Here is a 20,352-nt window from a genome sequence, read left to right as displayed (position 1 = left end):
AAATAATGATTTTTACTTGAAATAATAATTTTCTCCTTCAAACTTTGCTTTCGTCAAAGAATGCTCCCTTTGCAGCAATTTCAGCTTTGCAGACCTTTGGCATTCTAGCTGTTAATTTGATGAGGCAATCTGGAGATATTTCACCCCATGCTTTCTGAAGCCTCTCCCACAAGTTGAATTGGCTTGATGGGCACTTTTTGCATACTATACGGTCAAGCTGCTCCCACAACAGCTCATTAGGGTTTTGATCTGGTGACTGGGCTGGCCACTCCATTACTGAAAGAATACCAGCTGCCTGCTTCTTCCCTAAATAGTTCATGCATAATTTGGAGGTGTGCTTTGGGTCATTGTCCTGTTGTAGGATGAAATTGGCTCCAATCAAGCGCTGTCCACAGGCTATGGCATGGCGTTGAAAAATGGAGTGATAGCCTTTGTTATTTAAAATCCCTTTTACCTTGTACAAATCTCCCACTTTACCAGCACCAAAGCAACCCCAGACCATCACATTACCTCCACCATGCTTGACAGATGGCGTCAGGCACTCTTCCAGCATCTTTTCAGTTGTTCTGCGTTTCACAAATGTTCTTCTGTGTGATCCAAACACCTCAAACTTCGATTCGTCTGTCCATAACACTTTTTTCCAATCTTCCACTGTCCAATATCTGTGTTCTTTTGCCCATATTAATATTTTCCTTTTATTAGCCAGTCTCAGATATGACTTTTTCTTTGCCACTCTGCCCTGAAGGCCAGCATCCCGGAGTCGCCTCGTTACTGTAGACGTTGACACTGGCGTTTTGCGGGTACTATTTAATGAAACTGCCAGTTGAGGACCTGAGAGGTGTCGATTTCTAAAATTAGAAACTCTAATGTACTTGTCTTGTTGCTCAGTTGTGCAGTGGGGCCTCCCACTTCTCTTTCCACTCTGGTTAGAGCCTGTTTGTGCTCTCCTCTGTGTAGTACACAGCGTTGTAGGAAATCTTCAGTTTCTTGGCAATATCTCACATGGAATATCCTTCATTTCTAAGAACAAGGATAGACTATCGAGTTTCACATGAAAGTTCTCTTTTTCTGGCCATTTTGAGAGTTTAAAGGAACCAACAAATGTAATGCTTCAGATTCTCAACTAGCTCAAAGGAAGGTTAGTCTTATAGCTTCTCTATTCAGAAAAACTGTTTTCAGCTGTGCTAAAATACTTGAATAAGGGTTTTTAAGGGATTTCTAAACATCCATTATCCTTCTAACACAGTTAGCAAACACAATGTACCATTAGAACACTGGAGTGGTGGTATTTGGAAATGGGCCTCTATACACCGATGTAGATATTGCATTAAAAAACAGACGTTTGCAGCCAGAATAGTAATTTACCACATTAACAATTAATAGAGTGTATTTCTGTTTAATTTAATGTTAGCTTCATTGATAAAAAATGTGCTTTTCTTTCAAAAATAAGGAAATATCTAAGTGACCCCAAACGTTTGAACGGTAGTGTACACATTATTTACTATATGTGACAGGTGCAGGTCATATGTAGGGGTGTAATATACCTCTGACCACAGCTGCAGATTACACTGGCATCACGTCTCAGGCACCCCTGATGTCATTACGTCTATCAGTGGTCCACAGCCATAGAGCAAGTGAAGAACAGGGAGTCAGTGGCCATTTGCTCCTCAGTGGTGGTCAACCATGCATAAGAGGAAATAGCAATGGACCCCATCGCTCACAGACCCAGTCATTGTGCCGCTGCTTAAATTACACCATATACATGACACATACATAGATTTATACTAGAAGGATAAATACAGGGTCACACTGGGGTGTGTGGGATCCACAAGAGGAGTTATCTCTATGGGCCACACTACAACTATATGCAAATACTTGCAGGAGCCCCACACAGCCTCCTATGCACAGCAGGAGCCCCCACACAGCCTTCTGTGCACAGCAGGAGCCACCACACAGCCACTTATACACAGTAGAAGCCTCCTTAGAGACCCACCGGGCCATTGACCGATGTCTGTGTGCCAGACCAATGCTGGAGCGATGATAACTAGATATCACACAGACTTCTAGATTGAATAAATAGACAGATAGGATGTATAGATAGATAATAAATAGGATGGATATATACACAGATAAATAATAGGATGGATATATAGACAGATATTTATTTTTTACATAGCTAGACTGATAAGAAATACGAAGGATGGATGGATAGATATTAGGATGGATATTGATATAGATAAATAGAATGAATATATAGATAGAATGGATCTATAGACAGATGGATAATAGGTAATAGCTAATAAATGATAGATAGGATGGATGTATGGATAGATAACCTGATGATTCCCTCTGACTTGTATCCTGGACATATTGGAAATACGTCCTTTGAACCCTAACACAAGCCATACAAGCCAATGTCCTAATCTAGATATAGCTGTTGACAATTTGCTAAGAGAAGGCTCATTAATGATCTATCAAGAAATGAGAGAACTTCCCACCCTTGTAAATGTATCCTTCCTACATTATAACAGGATAAAAATGTCATCCTTCAATCTCAATCAAGTGGCAACCTGATTAGATCATCCACGAAGTACTTGGCCATGTGTTCCCAGCTAAACCCCCACAGGAAGGTCCTCTCGCAAATTTACAATTTGTTGCTCACCCAAAATACTCCGGAGAGAAGGGCTTTCGTGACCTGCTGGGAGAAACAACTGGTCACCACATTCTCAGACTCTCAAATTAACCTCATATATGACCTCACATGGTCCCGCACACTGCATTAGGTTCCAAGAAAACTCATGCAAAGTGGTCTTCCGCTGGTACACTACTCCATTTCAATCACACCAATGGCACCCATCCTCCTCTTCTATGTGCTGGAGGTGCTGAATTGAAGTAGGGAGTTATTTTCACATATGGTGGACTTGCCCATCTCTTTGCGTCTTTTTCCTTGATATTTCATCACTCATTTCGTACCTTACAAGCTCTCAAGTCCAGTTAGCCCCAGAAGAGGCCCTGCTCAACCTCCCCATTTGGCCAGCTAATAAACCCTTATCTAGGCTGTCTGCTTTTGTTGTGGCCACGGGAAAACTCCTTATTCCAACTCACTGGCTCGTAACCACTATCCCATCCAAGAAAGTAAAATCGACCTCCTGTATCGTACCAAGGAATTGGCCCTCCTTACACAACACAATCTGACTTCATTCTGGAAAATTTGGAGCCATTGGATAGCTTACAGAACATCAACAGTGTTTATCTCTGAAATAGCATCAATGTCCACAACAAGTGACTGACCCGCTGACCAGTAAACAGAGACAAATTAAAAAAAAAAACAAAAACAAAACTGTTGCATACTTACTTTTTATTTTGAGCTGCCTGAGCCTAATCCCCACAACCTAACCCCCACATCCCCCCCCTTTCCTTTTCTCTTGCGTCTACCCCTGCCTTCTTTGTTATTATAAACGCATATTCTCAATATTGTCTCCTATGCCCTTTAATTTATCTTAGACTGCAGGTAAACTCTCTTCTCTTTTTACTGTTCATAGATCACTTGATTATAGTTCCATTCTATATTGGCCAGGTTGTGTTAATTTAACCAATGTTAGTAGAGAACACTGCTGTAATTGCTACCTGTACTCTTGATTCTGTTGTTTGCGTTAAATAATGTTGTATTATGCACTGTGCCCTAGTAGGCTGTTTGTTAATATGAAAACTTTAAAGAAAACATTGAAAAGAAAGATAGATAATAGGATGGAGCTGTATAGAAAGACAGATAGAAAACAGATACATAATAGATAGTATGGATGCATAGATAGATGATAGGTAGATAATAGATAGGATGGATGGCTGTATAGATAGCATCATTTCGGTTGTGAGCAGCCAGGTTTGATAAAGGCTGGTCACAGCCGAAATGTCGCTATGCCATATGGGTCAATAAAGTCAATTTTTTTCCACTGGATTTTTCTAGTGCTGCTTCTAATTTTCTATTCTACATATTATTACCAGTTGGATTAAGGTTTGTTGGTAGCTTTGCACCCTTTATAATATTTTTTTGTATGCTGTTCCTATTTTTTGATGGATAGATAATAGATATTGGATGGATAGATAGAAAATATAGACAGACAGCTAGATATTGCACACTATGCAGGACACACACATCTTATACATAACACATACAGATGGCACATGACATATAACACACAGCACATTATACTCACATACATACAGTAGGCACCTTTCTCCTTACCAACCTCCAGTAGTTCAGTAGCTATTTTCATCAGTTTATGTGCCGGAGTGGAGCAGAGCAGGCGCCCCTCCCCCATCTCTGTGGTGCATACTGGAGCAGACATGACACAGAAGAGAGGAGAGTGCCCCCTGCCAGAGCCTGGGCACCGCAGGAGTAGCACGTAAAAGTGAACTGCTGTCTCCCTAGGGCGCACCATCTGCTGTCTGCCGGCCGGTGCCGTGTGCAACCGCACCAGTTGCACATAGCTAAAGCCGGCCATGGGTGTAGCTCATGAATGTTTTTTGGTTTTGTTTTCACTGACGAAATCTGTATGTGAAAATAATCGCAGCATGCCATAGTGTCTTCTGTAAATTGGATGACACTTGCTCTTTCAAGTATATAGGTGAGAGGTAAAAAAAAAAATCAGATGCCACTGTATATCCAGTTTTTACAGTTCTGTAACATAAATGATCTTGCAAATTATTAAAAGTTACTGTAGAAAGAAAAACAGATTGCACTTAAATGACAAGTGAGAAAAAAAATCAGTTCACTTTTCTGGATTAAATTCTGACTGATTTCTATACGTGGTAAACATATCCTTGTCCTCATCAATAGTTAAGCAGCAGCGATTAGAGAAAGTTCTGGTCACTGCCCTTACAGAGAGATGCCAGCTGTGTTTTGTGTAGTTCGGGCTCAGCTCTTTAGCTAGTATACATGGAGACCTAATGTAGAGCGTACTGGATCGGGAAGGATTTTGAAGAAAAAAAAAAAGTATTAGTCATGCAATACTTTAAGTTTATGAATTTGCTAAATAGAGTTAGGCCTAAGCCACATGGTGAGAAAATCGGTGCGAGTGGAATGCGATAAAACATCACATTCCACTCGGACTAATTCCAGCCTGTGTGTCAGCGCACATGAGCGATTATTTTCTCATTCCTAATCGGACCGAGAAAACAATCGCAGCACTCACGGTACACCGGTGTACCACGCGTGCAGAGCGAGAATCGCAATAGCCGGCTACGGAGGAGAGAGGGAGAGAAATCCCTCCCTCCCCTCCTACATGCCCGCCCGCCCCCCGCAGCTGAGGTCCGCTCGCACAGTCGGACCTCAGACGCAGGGATACTAGCATGACACTCGGCTCCTGCTGTGCTGCCAGCGCGAGCCGAGTGTCATGCAAGCATCGCACTAGTGCCCCGTGTGGCCCCGGCCTTACAGTTCTAATTGAGTTTTTAGCAGTATAAAAAATACCTTTGTGGCTGCACACAGAGTTTTTGTTAATTAATACATACCTACATGGAATTACCATGTTTTTCTGAAAATAAGACACAGTCTTATTGTTTAGCTCTGAAATATGCTCTTGGGCTTAATTTTGGTGAATACGTTATTTTTTTAATTATTGGTTGTTGCCTCATTGTGTTGCTGTAAGCCCTGGAAAAAATATAGTCATGAGCTTGCTGTTAATACAAAATGAATATTCACCCCTTCCATTGCCCACCCTCTGTGCCGGCGTCAGTGAATCATTCTGCTGTATTCCTCGACCGACAATGACATCGCAATCCTCATTGTGGCCAGTTACTCTCCCGAGCCAAGCCTGACAGCATGTTTTCTATACAGCTGTCATGCTCAGGTGAAGAGAGCCACCGACCACACACACACACAACTATTAATTTTTCGGGGTTTACAGCAACACAACGGGGCAACATACAGCAATAAAAATATATATTTATTATACAAAAGCTGAGTGTATTTATGTGTCTATGTCCGCCAAAGGAGGGAGACAAACAGAGACAGACAGACAGAGACAGATAGACAGACAGACAGACAGGGACAAACAGACAGGGAGGGAGGGAGACCGAGCCAAACAGAAAGTGACAGGAACAGGGAGGGAGAAAGACAGACAGACAGAAAAAGACAAAAAGAGACAGACAGACACATGGAGAGACAGAGGGGGACAAGTACGGAGGGAGGGGGACAGGGACAAAGGGAGGGGGACAGGTAGGGAGGGAGGGGGACAGACAGAGGGAGACGGAGACAGACTGGGAGGGAGAGAGACAGAGGGAGACAGAGACTGGGAGGGAGACAGAGACGAGTAGGGAGGGATGGAGACTGATAGGGAGGGATGGAGAATGTGTGTGTATATATATATATATATATATATTATATATATATATATAATCTCCTGAAAAGGCTACATGTAATGCTCACTGTCGGTGTTGTTACAGCGGTGAACGTACCCTTTAGTTGGAGGGGCTTACATAAGTGCCTGCAGCAAGGTGGATGCCAGATACCACTGCCAGGACTGTGGCAGTTGAACCCCAGGACAGATATTGGACTCTGGTATTAGCACAGTAGCAGGCAGGTACAGGCAGGATGACTAGGGCAAACAGGCAGGCAGGTACGAACAGGTATGGGAAAGCAGGCACATGTACAGGTGATGGGACACAGGGATAACGGGACTTGACAACTATCTAGCAGACTTATAGACTAACTAGGAGCATTGCGCGGGCACCTCCCCTTGTGGGAGGGTGCCTTAAATACATTTCTGGGAAATGGAGTCCTGGTCCTTTAAAAGCAGGGTCGGTGTGCGCTCGCCCTAAGCGTATTCCCAGGGAGCCTGTGTGGCCTGTACAGGCTCGGGGGAGAAGACGGCAGCATAAGTGAAAACAGGCAGGGGAGGACGCAACGTGGCTTGGGTAGTAATTCGGTGCTACACTGAACTAGAGTATTTCAGAATACTATTAATATAATGAACCACACTTGTTTGTGGGATGTTTTTGTTTTTTTTTGAGTAAGGCTTATATTTTAAGCATACTTCAAAAAGGCCAAAATAATAATTTTGGGCGCTGGTCTGATTTTCATGGAAACACAGTAGATGCATTGCCATACAGGTCACTTAAATCAGTCGGAAATGTATTGGATCTGTGGAGAACGTAAAGGGTGTTATTAGCAAAACTTCAAAGAGGTTATACATGTTAAATACTTTTATAGTAAACCTGTAGGTTTTAGGCTATGTGCGCACACTGTGTTTTTTGCTGACCACAAACAGGCAGCGTTTTTGGCCCCAAAAAAATACACAAAAACGCACCCACAGGAAAAATGCATCAAAAAATGCATACATTTTTGCGTGTTTTTTTATGCGGTTTTGCTGCGTTTTTGTCCAATGCATTCAATGGGTGAAAAACAGTGTAAAACGCAAAAAGAATTCACATGTTGTATTTTTATGATCACCACAAAGACGCAGCAAAAAAAAACTACAATGTGCAAACAGCAAAAATGAAATCTCATAGACTTTGCTGGGGAAGGAAATTCATGCAGTTTTGAAACCAAAACTGTACCCAAAAAACGCGCAAAAAGGCAGCATAAAACGCCGCGTGTGCACATAGTCTTAACCAGTAAAAAGGAATTGGAATTTTTTTTAATAACCTTTTACTCTGTAATCAAGTTATAAAAGATAAATTGTTGATTTTTTTTTATTTTTTTTTTTTCCTTTTTGTAGATTCTGATATAAGGGAGTGTGGAGTGACATTTAAAAGTAGTGAATCCATGCCTTTTGTCCAAAATGATCGTAAAAGAAGAACTTTACCAAAGCTTCCTAAAGAAGAAAGACATTTACAGACTTCTACCAGTAAGTCTGGCCTTAGGACAGAAATTGGAGAAAAACAAGATACTGAATTACAGGAGAAAGAGTCCCCTGTTCATGTAGGCAAGAAAGAAAAACTTTCTTTTTCTAATGGAAGAATGGAAACAGGAAAACTAGATAGCAGTTCTTATGAGAAAACTGGTATCATCTCACATTATTCCCAACTATTGCTGGAGGCTTCAAAGAATGAAGCTACTATATATGCACACCCAGTAAAAAAGCCGGTTAATTACAAAACACTGGAACAGAACAAAGATCAGTTAACGTCTGCAAAATTATACAATAGGCCGCCAACTATTCCAGTCAGCAAAGGTGAACTCATAATTCAGACTGTTGGTAAACCACAGAAATGTTTAGAAGTGTCTCCGAAAAAAGGAAATCAGAAATGTGAAGTTATATCAAACTATGATAGTGTTAAAAGTGTTGAAACTGAGAGAAAAGAATCCATAAAACCGCTAGTTAGACAAGGCAGCTTCACCATTGATAAACCTAGTTCAAATGTTCCAATAGAACTTATACCACATATCAGTAAACAACCTACTGGATCACCCGTCTTTTCATCTGCCAACAATATAAGAGAAAGAAGTGATTCTGTGGACACGGACTCTAGCTTGGACACAACTCTGCTTTTGAAAGATACAGAAGCAGTTATGGCTTTTCTTGAGGCCAGACTTCGAGATGAAAGCAAACCTGATGACGAGCCAAAAACACCAAGCTATACCCAAGAAAATTCCATATCGCCTGAATCGGATGTTGATACTGCAAGCACAATTAGCATAATTGTTGGGGATTCAAATAAAAAGTGTTCCCAAAAACGAAAAAGTCTCAGTAGTGTACAGAAAGAGAAATACTCCATAGTGCCTCCTTCAAACTCAAATAGTCCAACAACTGGGAACCGAGAAAAAACTGAAAGAAAAACTAAGACACATGTGAAAGAGTTTGGCTGTGGAGCTGAAATTCATAAAGTACTGCGACCAAGTGGCAGAAATCGCCAACCATCTCTTGATCTAACAGATGATGATCAGACTTCTAGTTTACATTGTTCAGCTGTTTCAGATATTTTGTCATCTGACCAAGAGAATTATTCTGGAAAGTCTCCTTCCAAATCTCAGTTTGCTCCTTCTGATGACAAATTTGCCATATCAAAAGCTGTTTCTGCTAGCAAGTCAGTTACACTTCCAAGACCTCGCCCAACAAGGACTTCTCTGTTGCGTAAATCACGTTTAGGTGAAACGTCAGATACAGAACTAGGAGATACTGATCGGGCTTCTGTTGCCTCTGAAGTTTCAACAACAAGTTCAACATCAAAACAACCTGCAGGTAAAAAAGCGCTATCAAGGATTGATTTGCTCGCACAGCCACGTAGAGCAAGACTAGGTTCCCTGTCTGCACGCAGTGACTCTGAAGCAACAATATCAAGAAGTTCTGGATCTTCTCGAACTGCAGAATATGCAAGCAGGAGCAGTCCTAAAATGACTCCTACTGATGGAAAAAGCTCCCCAAGAGCCAGAGCTAACAGCATTTCTCGTTTAACAGATGCTAAAACAAAGACACCCCTACCAACTCCAAGCTCCTCCTCAGGTAACGATTTCAATATTTTGTATTAATTTAATTGAACTATTGTAAATTCAGTCCTTGAATCGGAGTGAAGAGAGAAGTGCTGAAACATGCTCTACAACCTTTTCACATCACACTCTCTTTTGTAAAGCCATCAGAATGTGTGTGCGAAGTAAAACTGATGTAGGCAAAATATATTGACGAGTGTTGCTAATGTTTTGCAATATTAGTTGTAAAATACAGTGTGGACTTCTTTCTTAGTGGAGCACACTTGTGGCACAAACCAGTGAGGTTGGCTTGAACTTTGAATATAATAGTGCCAGTGTTCATAGTCTAGGAAATTTCGTGTAAGTGGCAAAAACTGTTTGACTTTGCCCCTACTTTTGTTATATATAGTCACGTCTTTTTCAGACTTACGTAGCTATGTGTAACAATATTTATCTTTTATTTAATTTTTTTATCGCAACTATGAAAACATCAGAAATAATGCACAAAGAACGCTGAGTTTCAGCAAACTGTCATTACAAATAGCTAATTTGTAGTGATGGGATGACTTGCAGATACCCGGAATCGACGGGTCTAACCAGGTTTAAAAAAAAAATCCATGGCTCCAGCCTGGAATTGATCCCAAATATCTGGCTGGATGCCGGTCCCCACATAAGTCTGTGGAGATCAGAATCTGTCTCTTAAAAATGGTGCAAGAATGGATAAGGGGGATTGGAGCAGGTGCATTATATTTACCAAGTCTCTGACGTGGATGTAACTACATCCTGGTCTCTCATTCTACTTCTAGAGCCCCTCATTAGCTTAATAAATATCCACTGCTTCCCTCTCCCACTGGCAGTCCCAGCATCTGATTGTTTAAAGTCAGACACGCCTCCCCAACCTGCGTGACAGCGTGTGTGACTGCTTTCAATCATAGACCTGTCTGCAGGTTACTGTAGATTGGTGTAAAAATGAATAAAATAAAAAAAACAAAAGAAAAAACAAAGCTGTCATAGGGCCCCCCCGTATTATGATAGCCAGCACAGATAAAGCATACTGCTGCAGCCCCCAGCTGTGTGCTTTATCTTGGCTGTAAGTCAAAACAAAAGGAACCGCATGCGGCCTTTTTTTCCCCCCCTGTCAAGGTTGAAGCCAATTTTGACCTTAATGACCAGGCCAATTTTTTTTTTATTTTTTTTTTTTAAAATGTTGAGTTTTTAAACAGTTTTTCATATCAGCAGGATTAAAACAGCATCCTCAAGAAACTTCAGTAAGAATAGACAAGACATCAAGAAGGAAAGCGTTGTGGAATTATTAGCGCTTTATAGATGAATACAATTATTATTATTAATTATTATTATTAATTATTATTATAAGGGAGAAACATAGGGAAATATTAGGCGGGGGGGATTGTGTGGGGAGTTAGACTGACACAAGTTATGCACGAGGCATCCGTATATCCGTATAGAGCAACCAAATACACAAATGCTCCATATCGATGTCCAATTAGCAGTCGCCAACATATAGATATCAGGCTGTCCATATCCTTTGAAACTTGTCCAGTTGATTGTTGATGCATGCTGTACGATATTCCATTCGTCTTGTCTCGTCTCCCAAATCCTTAACTCTAGTTTCTGGAGCGTGGGAGAGAAAGTCTTTTTTTCATGATGAGGCTAGGCATTTCGCCAAAGTCCATATGTGTAGGAGCAGTCTGGCTGAGTCTTTTGAGATCCCCGAAGCTGGGACACTAAGAAGATAAGTAAATGGGTCCAAAGTAACCCTATGCCACCAAACCCTTTGGGCTAGCTCTCCCAACTACACTCCGAAAGGGAAGAGAACTTTACAGTCCCAGAAAATATGAGGGAGAGATCCCTTCTCCTTCATACACTGCCAACTTTAGTCCAATGAATTAGGGAAGAGCCTCTCTATAACCTCCGGAGTATAGTACCAATGCATCAAAATTTTATATTGATTCTCTTTTTGCAAGGTACAAAGAGAAATTTTTGCCACTCTCTCCATATAGTCTGCCACACTGGTCTTTGTATATCCCTTCCCAGATACGTCTCCCATTTTGCCACGTAAGGATGTTGGACCTCAGTATGTGATGTAAGTATATCATATATATGTGAGATTAGTCCCCTTGTTGATGTACCCTGCCTTCAGAGATTCTCAAATGGGGTAGACTTAGAGAAAGTAGTTGATTTTACCGTGGATATGGCCAAGTGGCATATCTGTGCACTTGTATAGAAAACCCCCATCAGGATTCCGACCTCTCCCATTGAGCGGAAAAGGGTAGAATTGTATTAGTAAGAGGATTAATTATATCCACAAAACGAAAGAGGTGTGCCCATAGCTATGGAGCTGTTATTTGACTGGAGGAACTACCTGGTAAGCTGAAGTGAATAAAAACGGCGCTAATGAAGGTTTGTCTGAAGTGAGCTGGAAAATTTTTATGGCCGTCCTCCATATATGCAAAAACCCTAGTACATGCTCCTATTATCTCCCGCCTGGATTATTGCAACCTCCTGCTCTGTGGCCTCCCTTCTAACAGTCTCGCACCCCTACAATCTATTCTAAACTATGCTGCCCGGCAAATCCACCTGTCCCCCCGCTACTCCCCGACCTCTCCTCTCTGCCAATCCCTTCACTGGCTTCCCATTGCCCAACGACTCCAGTTCAAAACCCTAACCATGACCTACAAAGCCATCCACAACCTGTCTCCTCCCTACATCTCTGACCTAGTCTCCCGATACTTACCTGCACGTAACCTTCGATCCTCACAAGATCTCCTTCTCTACTCCCCTCTCATCTCTTCTTCCCACCATCGCATCCAAGATTTCTCCCGTGCCTCCCCCATACTCGGGAATGCTTTGCTTCAGCATATCAGACTCTCGCCTACCTTGACAAGCTTCAAAAGGAACCTGAAGAACCACCTCTTCCGACAAGCCTACAACCTGCCGTAACCCTCAGTCTGATACAGTGCCGCATAATCAGCTCTACCTTAAGCTACTGTATCCTCACCTATCCCTTGTAGACTGTGAGCCTTCGCGAGCAGGGACCTCTATCTTCTTGTACCTTTCTGTGTCTTGTATTGTTTATGATTATTGTACTTGTCCCTATTATGTATACCCCTTTCACATGTAAAGCTCCATGGAATTGATGGCGCTATAATAATAAATAATAATGTCTGGTGAATGCCATAGGTCCTAAAAGAGCTATCTATATCTAGAGGGTTTGCAAAGGTCAGCCATACGAGAGTGTTGGGGTGGGTGGGGGCCAACCAAACCTTCTCCACATCCATCCATTTACTTTTTATGACTAGGCTAGTCCATTCTGGAATATATCTTAGATGGGTGGCTATGTATTACATCCACATGCCCGGAAAAGCCAGGCCACCCATTTTCCTGGGATTCACCAATACCGACCAAGCAATTCAATAGAGTTTATATGCCCAGATGAAATCGCCCAGCGGTATCTAGAACTGCCTTATCACTGACCTTTGGATCGCCACAGGGAGCGTCTCCAATAGATACAGGAACTTTGGAAGGATCATCATCATCTTAAGAGGCCACTCTTCTAAAGAAGGACAGGCGTAGCTTATCCCACCTGGACAATGTCTATTTTAGTTCCTCAAAAAAGGACGAGAAGTTGTGGGCATAGAGGGAATCATATGTACGTGTTATGTATATCCCTAGGTACTTTAAACGGTCTTTTTTTCCATACATATTTAAATGTGGCTTGTAGGCTTCAAATTTAATGGCAGGGCTTCAGTTTTTCAGGCGTTAATTTTGTATCCGGACAGATTTTTGTTCTCAGTCAAAATGGAATAGAGATTAGGTAGGGATATCAGGGCGTTATGAATTGTTAGGAGGACATCATCTGCAAAAAGCGACAATTTATATTCATGGCCCTTGATCTGGAACCCTTGCACGTCTGGACTCTTCCGTATTTGCGCTGCCAATGGCTCAAAGCACATTACAACTAATAGAAGGGGAGAGGGGACAACTCTGTCTAGATCTGTTACATATGGGGAAGGGTGATGATGAGGCATGGGGAAGTTTCACTATTGCCTCGGGGCCTGTATATAAAGCACAATGTAATTAAACAAGGCACTCCCGAACTTGAAAGTGATGCAAGTTTATTTAATGTACATGAAAAAAAGTTTTCGGTCCACTACGGACCTTCCTCACTTGCACATGGCAGCCCCCATGCAGCGGTGGATACCGCGCCTCATGCCATCCTATGCCTCCAGTCCACTCCACTAATGTGCAACTGAGGAAGGTCCATAGTGGACCGGAAAGGTTTTTTCATGCACATTAAATAAACTTGCATCACTTTCAAGTTCGGGAGTGCCTTGTTTTAATTACATTGTACGGCTTTGGAACCTGAAGAGCACCCCTATTTCTCTTGATATCCCTGCTAGGAAGTGTCATTTCTTCTTTCTACGTATATAAAGCACAAATCACCTGCTGGAAAGGTTCCTCGATACCAAATCTCTTAAGGATAGCAAATAAAAAAAGGCCACCCTAGCTTATCAAAGGCCTTTTCTGCATCGAAAAAAGTCCTTCTCCCTTGTTTTGATTTAGGGCATCAATGAGGTTTATTGTCTACCTAGTGTTGTCTCCCGCCTGTCTATTAAGAATGAACCCCACTTGGTCCCCATGTATAAAATATGGGAGAATCATTGAGATTCTAGTAGCGCGTATTCTCATAAATATTTTAAAGTCCGCATTGAGCAGTGTTATCGGGCGATAACTCGCACAATCAGCAGGTTCTTTTCCCTTTTTCGATATTACCGTTATATATGAGCACAGCATCGAGGGGGGATTGGCATGCCATTCAAAAATGAGTTAAAGAGAGACAGCATATGAGGTTCAAGTGTGCTCTGAAAGGTTTTATAGTATAGGTACTTAAAAAAATCTGGGCCGGGTGCTTTTCCATGCGGGAGCTCTTTGATTGCTGTAGACACATTATTATTATTATGATTATTATTATGATCATTATTATTATTAAGATTATTATTATGATTACTTCAGCAGTAATCGGGGCATTAAGTGTCTAGAGTTTCTGTGCGTAGTGTTGGAAAGGAGCGAGCTGCAAGGTATTCGTTGAGTCGGAGGTCCCTCTTCCCTGCGTCAATTTGTAAAGTAGATCGAAGTGAATTGTAATACTTATTATATGTTCTGAGGATTTCGATAGCGTAGGGCAATGACAATCAGAGACGAGTTCTGGGTACAAGATGTTTTATAACATGTAACCACGGTAGATACACAACAGAACAAACACAGTAACACAATAACACATGTAATACATGTAATACCTTCCCGAATCGGAGCGGAGGGAATTCCCGGGGCCACGCACCGGACTCCCCCAGGGAGACCACCAGAGCGAACCCCTATACAGGGACTGTCCGGCAATCACCCCGGAAGGCCTAAATGCGCAGCAGCCGGGACACAAGGGGCAAGCGGTAAAGTCCAGGAGTGTCCGTACGGGATGATTGTCCAGAGTGGTTACGAACCGGAGAGAACCAGGCAGAGTGCTGACCGAAGATGGCAGACGGAATCCGGGCACAGCTTTGAAGAAACCGGGTATGGTCCAGAGTCGGTCGGTAGTCTTTAGGAGGATCCAGAGGCAATCAGGATTAGCAGCAGCAAAGCAGGAGCACACAGCAAGCAGTATACTCAGGCACTGGACTGGGCTGAGAGGCGGCCTTTTAAGCAGCTGGACAGGAAGTAGGGCAACAGAACCTTAAACTCCATGTTAACTGAGGGCAAGCTCATTCAAAAGAGAACTGGAAAACCTGGAAACCTGACATTACTCCCCCCCCCAGAGACGGCCTCAGGACGGATCAGGGCCCGGCTTGTCCGGGAACCGTCGATGAAACTGAGCGATCTTCCGGGGTGCCCGAATGTTACCCACCGGTTCCCAGGAATCGTCCTCGGGGGCGTACCCCTGCCAACGTACCAGATATTGAAGCCGACGACGATGGAGCCGGGAGTCAATAATGTCCTCAACCACGAACTGCTCCTCGCCGTCGACCATCACAGGCGGAGGAGGAGGCACAACACGACCACGAAACGTATTAGGGGAGACAGGTTTGAGGAGAGACACATGAAAGACCGGGTGTACCTTTAGATGGTGCGGCAACCGTAGCCGACAGGCCACAGGGCTCACGATCCCGGTGATCTTAAATGGACCGATGAATTTTTGTCCCAGCTTCTGCGAAGGAACACCCAATCTCAGGTTTTTGGTGGACAACCATACAGAGTCCCATACCTTGTACATGGGTGCCGGTTTCCGGTGAGTGTCGGCCGATCTCTTGTAACGCTCCTGGGCCGTAGCCACAGTGTCCTTCAGAACCTCCAGATTTTGTCGTAGCTCTGTCAATCTGTCCTCCACCGCTGGCACCGAAACCGCAACCGGTGACCTAGGCAAAACATTCGGATGGTAACCCAAGTTAGCGAAAAAGGGCGTTACCTTAGTGGAGCTGCTCTGAGTGTTGTTATATGAGAACTCCGCCAACGGAAGCATCTTCAACCAATCGTCTTGGAGATGGCTGACATAACATCGAAGGTATTGTTCCAGGGTTTGATTCGTCCGTTCGGTTTGCCCATTCGTCTGAGGATGGTATGCAGAAGACAAACAGACATCAATCTGGAGTGCCGTACAAAACCCCTTCCAGAATCTAGACGTGAACTGCACGCCCCGGTCAGAGATGATCTCGTCTGGTACCCCATGCAATCGGAATACATTCTGGATAACCAAATCCACTGTCTCTGCGGCTGAGGGAAGACCGGTACACGGAATGAAGTGAGCAGCTTTAGTCAATCGATCTACCACCACTAAAATGGTATTGTGTCCGCATGAGACTGGCAACTCCACAATAAAATCCATGGAGATAGACCCCCAAGGGCGAGATGGCACGGGTAACGGTTGGAGGAGTCCCGTAGGAGCCACACGAGGGACCTTGCACCGGGCACAAACCACACATGAGTGGACATAGTCCTTCACATCCTTTAAACAAGTAGGCCACCAGAAAAAACGGCTCAGAAATTCTTGCGTCTTCTGTACCCCCCTATGACCAGCCAACACGGAGTCATGGACCAACTTGAGAACCCGAAGTCTTACGGCCTCCGGGACATAAATGCGTCGCTCTCTCAACCACACACCATTCCGAAGAACAAGAGTTACATCATTCGGGGGGGGCAGCAAGAAATACGTCACCATCATAGGCCAGCTTGATGTCCTTCCACAAGTCCTGGTCCTGGAGTACTCCAACGAAATTGGCATCCGATAACACGGTCTGAGACGGGGTTCCAGGCACGGAGTCCACGGCGTGGATTCGGGACAAGGCATCGGCTTTCCCATTACGTGAACATGGACGGTATGTAACGACAAAATTGAACTGGTTAAGGAATAGGCTCCAACGGGCTTGCCGTGGAGACAGGCACCTGGCAGACTTAAGAAATTCCAGATTACGATGATCCGTGAGTACTATCACTTGCTGCGCGGCTCCCTGTAAGTGGTGTCTCCATTCCTTGAAAGCGGAAATAATCGCCAATAATTCCTTGTCCGCAATGTCGTAGTTCCTTTCTGCAGGGGACAACCGGCGGGAAAAGAAGGCACACGGATGCAAGAGACTCTTGTCCCCGGTCCTTTGAGAAAGAATGGCCCCTAATGCATAGTCGGAAGCGTCGACCTCCACGATAAAGGGAAGTGCGGGATTCGGATGGACTAATATTGGCGCTGAGGTAAAACATACCTTGAGACGATGGAATGCTTCCTGGGCCTGGGCGGACCACACAAACTTCTGTCCTTTCTTGGTTAACAGAGTGATGGGACGGACAATCTCTGAAAAGTTACGGATAAAGCGTCGGTAAAAGTTGGCAAAACCGACAAAGCGTTGTACCTCCTTGATGTTTCCCGGTTCCGGCCAGTCCAGAATGGCTTGTATCTTGCTAGATTCCATGTTTAGTCCCTGAGGAGAGATGACATAACCTAAGAATTGTATTTGTGAGCAGTGGAACTCGCATTTCTCCAGCTTAATGTACAGGTGGTTTTCCCTCAGACGGGTAAGTACGGTCTTGACGTGCTCCTGGTGTTCCTGTAGAGAATCAGAAAAGATTAGGATATCGTCCAGATAGATCACCATGAATTGGTCCATGATATCCCTAAAAATATCGTTAACTAGATGTTGAAATGCCGCGGGAGCGTTACAAAGTCCAAAAGGCATCACTAGGTACTCAAAATGTCCGTACCGACATCGGAACGCGGTCTTCCACTCGTCTCCGGGACGTATACGAAGCAGATTATATGCCCCACGGAGGTCCAATTTGGTGAATATTTTTGCCTGTTGGACCCTCTCCAATAGCTCAGGAATCAACGGTAACGGATACCGGTTCCGGATGGTTATTTTATTCAGTTCCCGGTAGTCAATACAGGGTCTCAGAGTCCCCTCCTTCTTTTTCACGAAAAAGATGGGTGCCCCTGCGGGTGAGGTAGACGGACGAATAAATCCCTTGGCTAGGCTTTCATCAATGTACTCTTTTAGCGCTCCTAGCTCAGGTGCCGCCAACGGGTAGACATGACCAAACGGAATCTCCGCCCCTGGGAGTAAGTCTATGGGGCAATCATACGGTCTATGCGGGGGAAGTCGGTCGGCTTTTCTTTTGTCGCATATATCAGCGAAGTCACGGTAAACCGGGGGTAAAACAGGTACCTGTACAGTGCTCTCCGTATTTGGTGGTACTGGAACTGGAACAGTTGGACTAATGGTCGGAATATTCTGCGGTGGGAAGGATATTTCCTTAGTTTCCCAATCGATGACCGGATTTGTAGACCGTAGCCACGGAATACCTAAAATAATCGGAAAATGAGGAGATGAAATTAGCATGAAAACAAGGGTCTCCTGCTGACCTGGCTTCATGACGCATTCTAGCGGTACGGTTTCCCGATCGACTGGTCCAGAGATTAACGGAGATCCGTCTACCGTCTCCATGGTAACCGGTGAGGATCTTTGCTGAGTCCGGATACCGTGTTTCCTGGCAAAAGAAGAGTCCATGAAATTTCCCCCTGCCCCAGAGTCTATCATTGCAGAGGTAGGAATTAGTTGTCCCTCCCACCGGATCTGAATGGGGAGTGAACAATGGGTATATTTCCCTTCTGAGTCCTTCGGTGAGGTAGACATTACAGTCAAGGGAAATACCGCATCCAAGTGTCCACTTGCCTCAGAGATATCGGACTCTGCGTCCGTGTTGTCACACTCTGCCATGGCTGCCAATACCTTATTTGGGCGATTCGGACGTTTCGGGCAGTCGATCAAGAAATGGTCCGATTGACCGCAATAGAAACACAAACGCTCACGGAGCCGGTGTTCACGACGTTCGTTGGTCTCTCGTTTTTGCAGAGAGTCCACTTGCATAGGAACGTCCTCGGCCTCCCGTGGCGTCCTGAGAGCGGGTTCTCTGGAAGGAAACGCAATATTGTTTACACGGTTTACAGCTGCCCATTTTTCCTGTCTACGTTCCGTCAAACGGGTATCAATGCGCACACAGTGCTGGAGAAACAGTTCAAAATCCCCTGGAGATTCGGAACGGGCTAACTCGTCCTTGATGGTACCGGACAAAACTTTTCTGAAAACAGACAATAATGCATTGTTTCCCCAGTCGGTGTCTACCACTAACCTCTTGAACTCAGTGGCGTATTCAACGACAGAACGCTTTCCCTGACGTAAGGAAAGGAGAGCCGATTCAGCGGTAGCACGGCGATTCGGATCATCAAACATTTGCGCCATTGCGTTAAGAAAGTCATCCAGGTGATTTAAACGGATGTCCCGATTCTCTATCATAGGATTAGCCCAAGCCAGTGCTCGTGAGGTTAATAACATGATGATACATAACACCTTTGACCGGTCAGAACGGTAATAATCAGCATGTACATCGAAAAACAGTATACATTGGTTAACAAATCCACGAAACTGACTACGATCACCATTGAAACGGAATGGGGGTAACCTAGGCATACCGGCAGCTGATACGGACGTAGTGGGGACGGCTTCCTGAGCCTCCACTCTGACTTGCAAATCCTGTATAGCCGGACCCAGTACCTGGTGATCATGGCCCAGCTGTGCCTCCACATCTCTAAGTTTATTCTGCACCGCCTCCATCTCCTGCTGCAGAGAGTTAATCATGGAGAACAGCTGATCTACTCGTGTCTCAGTCATTGCCCCAGCGAAATCCTCTTATGGCCTGAGTATAATGTAATACTTATTATATGTTCTGAGGATTTCGATAGCGTAGGGCAATGACAATCAGAGACGAGTTCTGGGTACAAGATGTTTTATAACATGTAACCACGGTAGATACACAACAGAACAAACACAGTAACACAATAACACATGTAATACCTTCCCGAATCGGAGCGGAGGGAATTCCCGGGGCCACGCACCGGACTCCCCCAGGGAGACCACCAGAGCGAACCCCTATACAGGGACTGTCCGGCAATCACCCCGGAAGGCCTAAATGCGCAGCAGCCGGGACACAAGGGGCAAGCGGTAAAGTCCAGGAGTGTCCGTACGGGATGATTGTCCAGAGTGGTTACGAACCGGAGAGAACCAGGCAGAGTGCTGACCGAAGATGGCAGACGGAATCCGGGCACAGCTTTGAAGAAACCGGGTATGGTCCAGAGTCGGTCGGTAGTCTTTAGGAGGATCCAGAGGCAATCAGGATTAGCAGCAGCAAAGCAGGAGCACACAGCAAGCAGTATACTCAGGCACTGGACTGGGCTGAGAGGCGGCCTTTTAAGCAGCTGGACAGGAAGTAGGGCAACAGAACCTTAAACTCCATGTTAACTGAGGGCAAGCTCATTCAAAAGAGAACTGGAAAACCTGGAAACCTGACATGAATACAATCTAACATAATACTCTCTAAAGGCGTCTGCATGTTTTTGG

At 44.3% G+C, this 20,352-nt stretch overlaps 1 protein-coding gene across 9 annotated transcripts in view; it reads left to right on the top strand.

Moving 5' to 3' along the window:
* The window catches only part of CEP170 (centrosomal protein 170), a 974,470-nt gene that overhangs the window by 437,538 nt on the left and 516,580 nt on the right, over nucleotides 1-20,352 (top strand). For all 9 annotated transcript variants that reach the window (XM_075339727.1, XM_075339731.1, XM_075339735.1 and 6 more), the window contains one exon: nucleotides 7,719-9,443. In XM_075339727.1, the coding sequence (XP_075195842.1) occupies nucleotides 7,719-9,443 (1,725 nt within the window). The remainder of the gene's footprint in view (nucleotides 1-7,718; nucleotides 9,444-20,352) is intronic.

The sequence above is a fragment of the Anomaloglossus baeobatrachus genome, chromosome 3, assembly GCF_048569485.1.
Source record: "Anomaloglossus baeobatrachus isolate aAnoBae1 chromosome 3, aAnoBae1.hap1, whole genome shotgun sequence".
In the NCBI taxonomy this organism is placed as follows: domain Eukaryota; kingdom Metazoa; phylum Chordata; class Amphibia; order Anura; family Aromobatidae; genus Anomaloglossus; species Anomaloglossus baeobatrachus.
The sequence above is the reverse complement of the archived record's forward strand: the minus strand, read 5'-3'. Positions and strand labels throughout refer to the sequence as shown.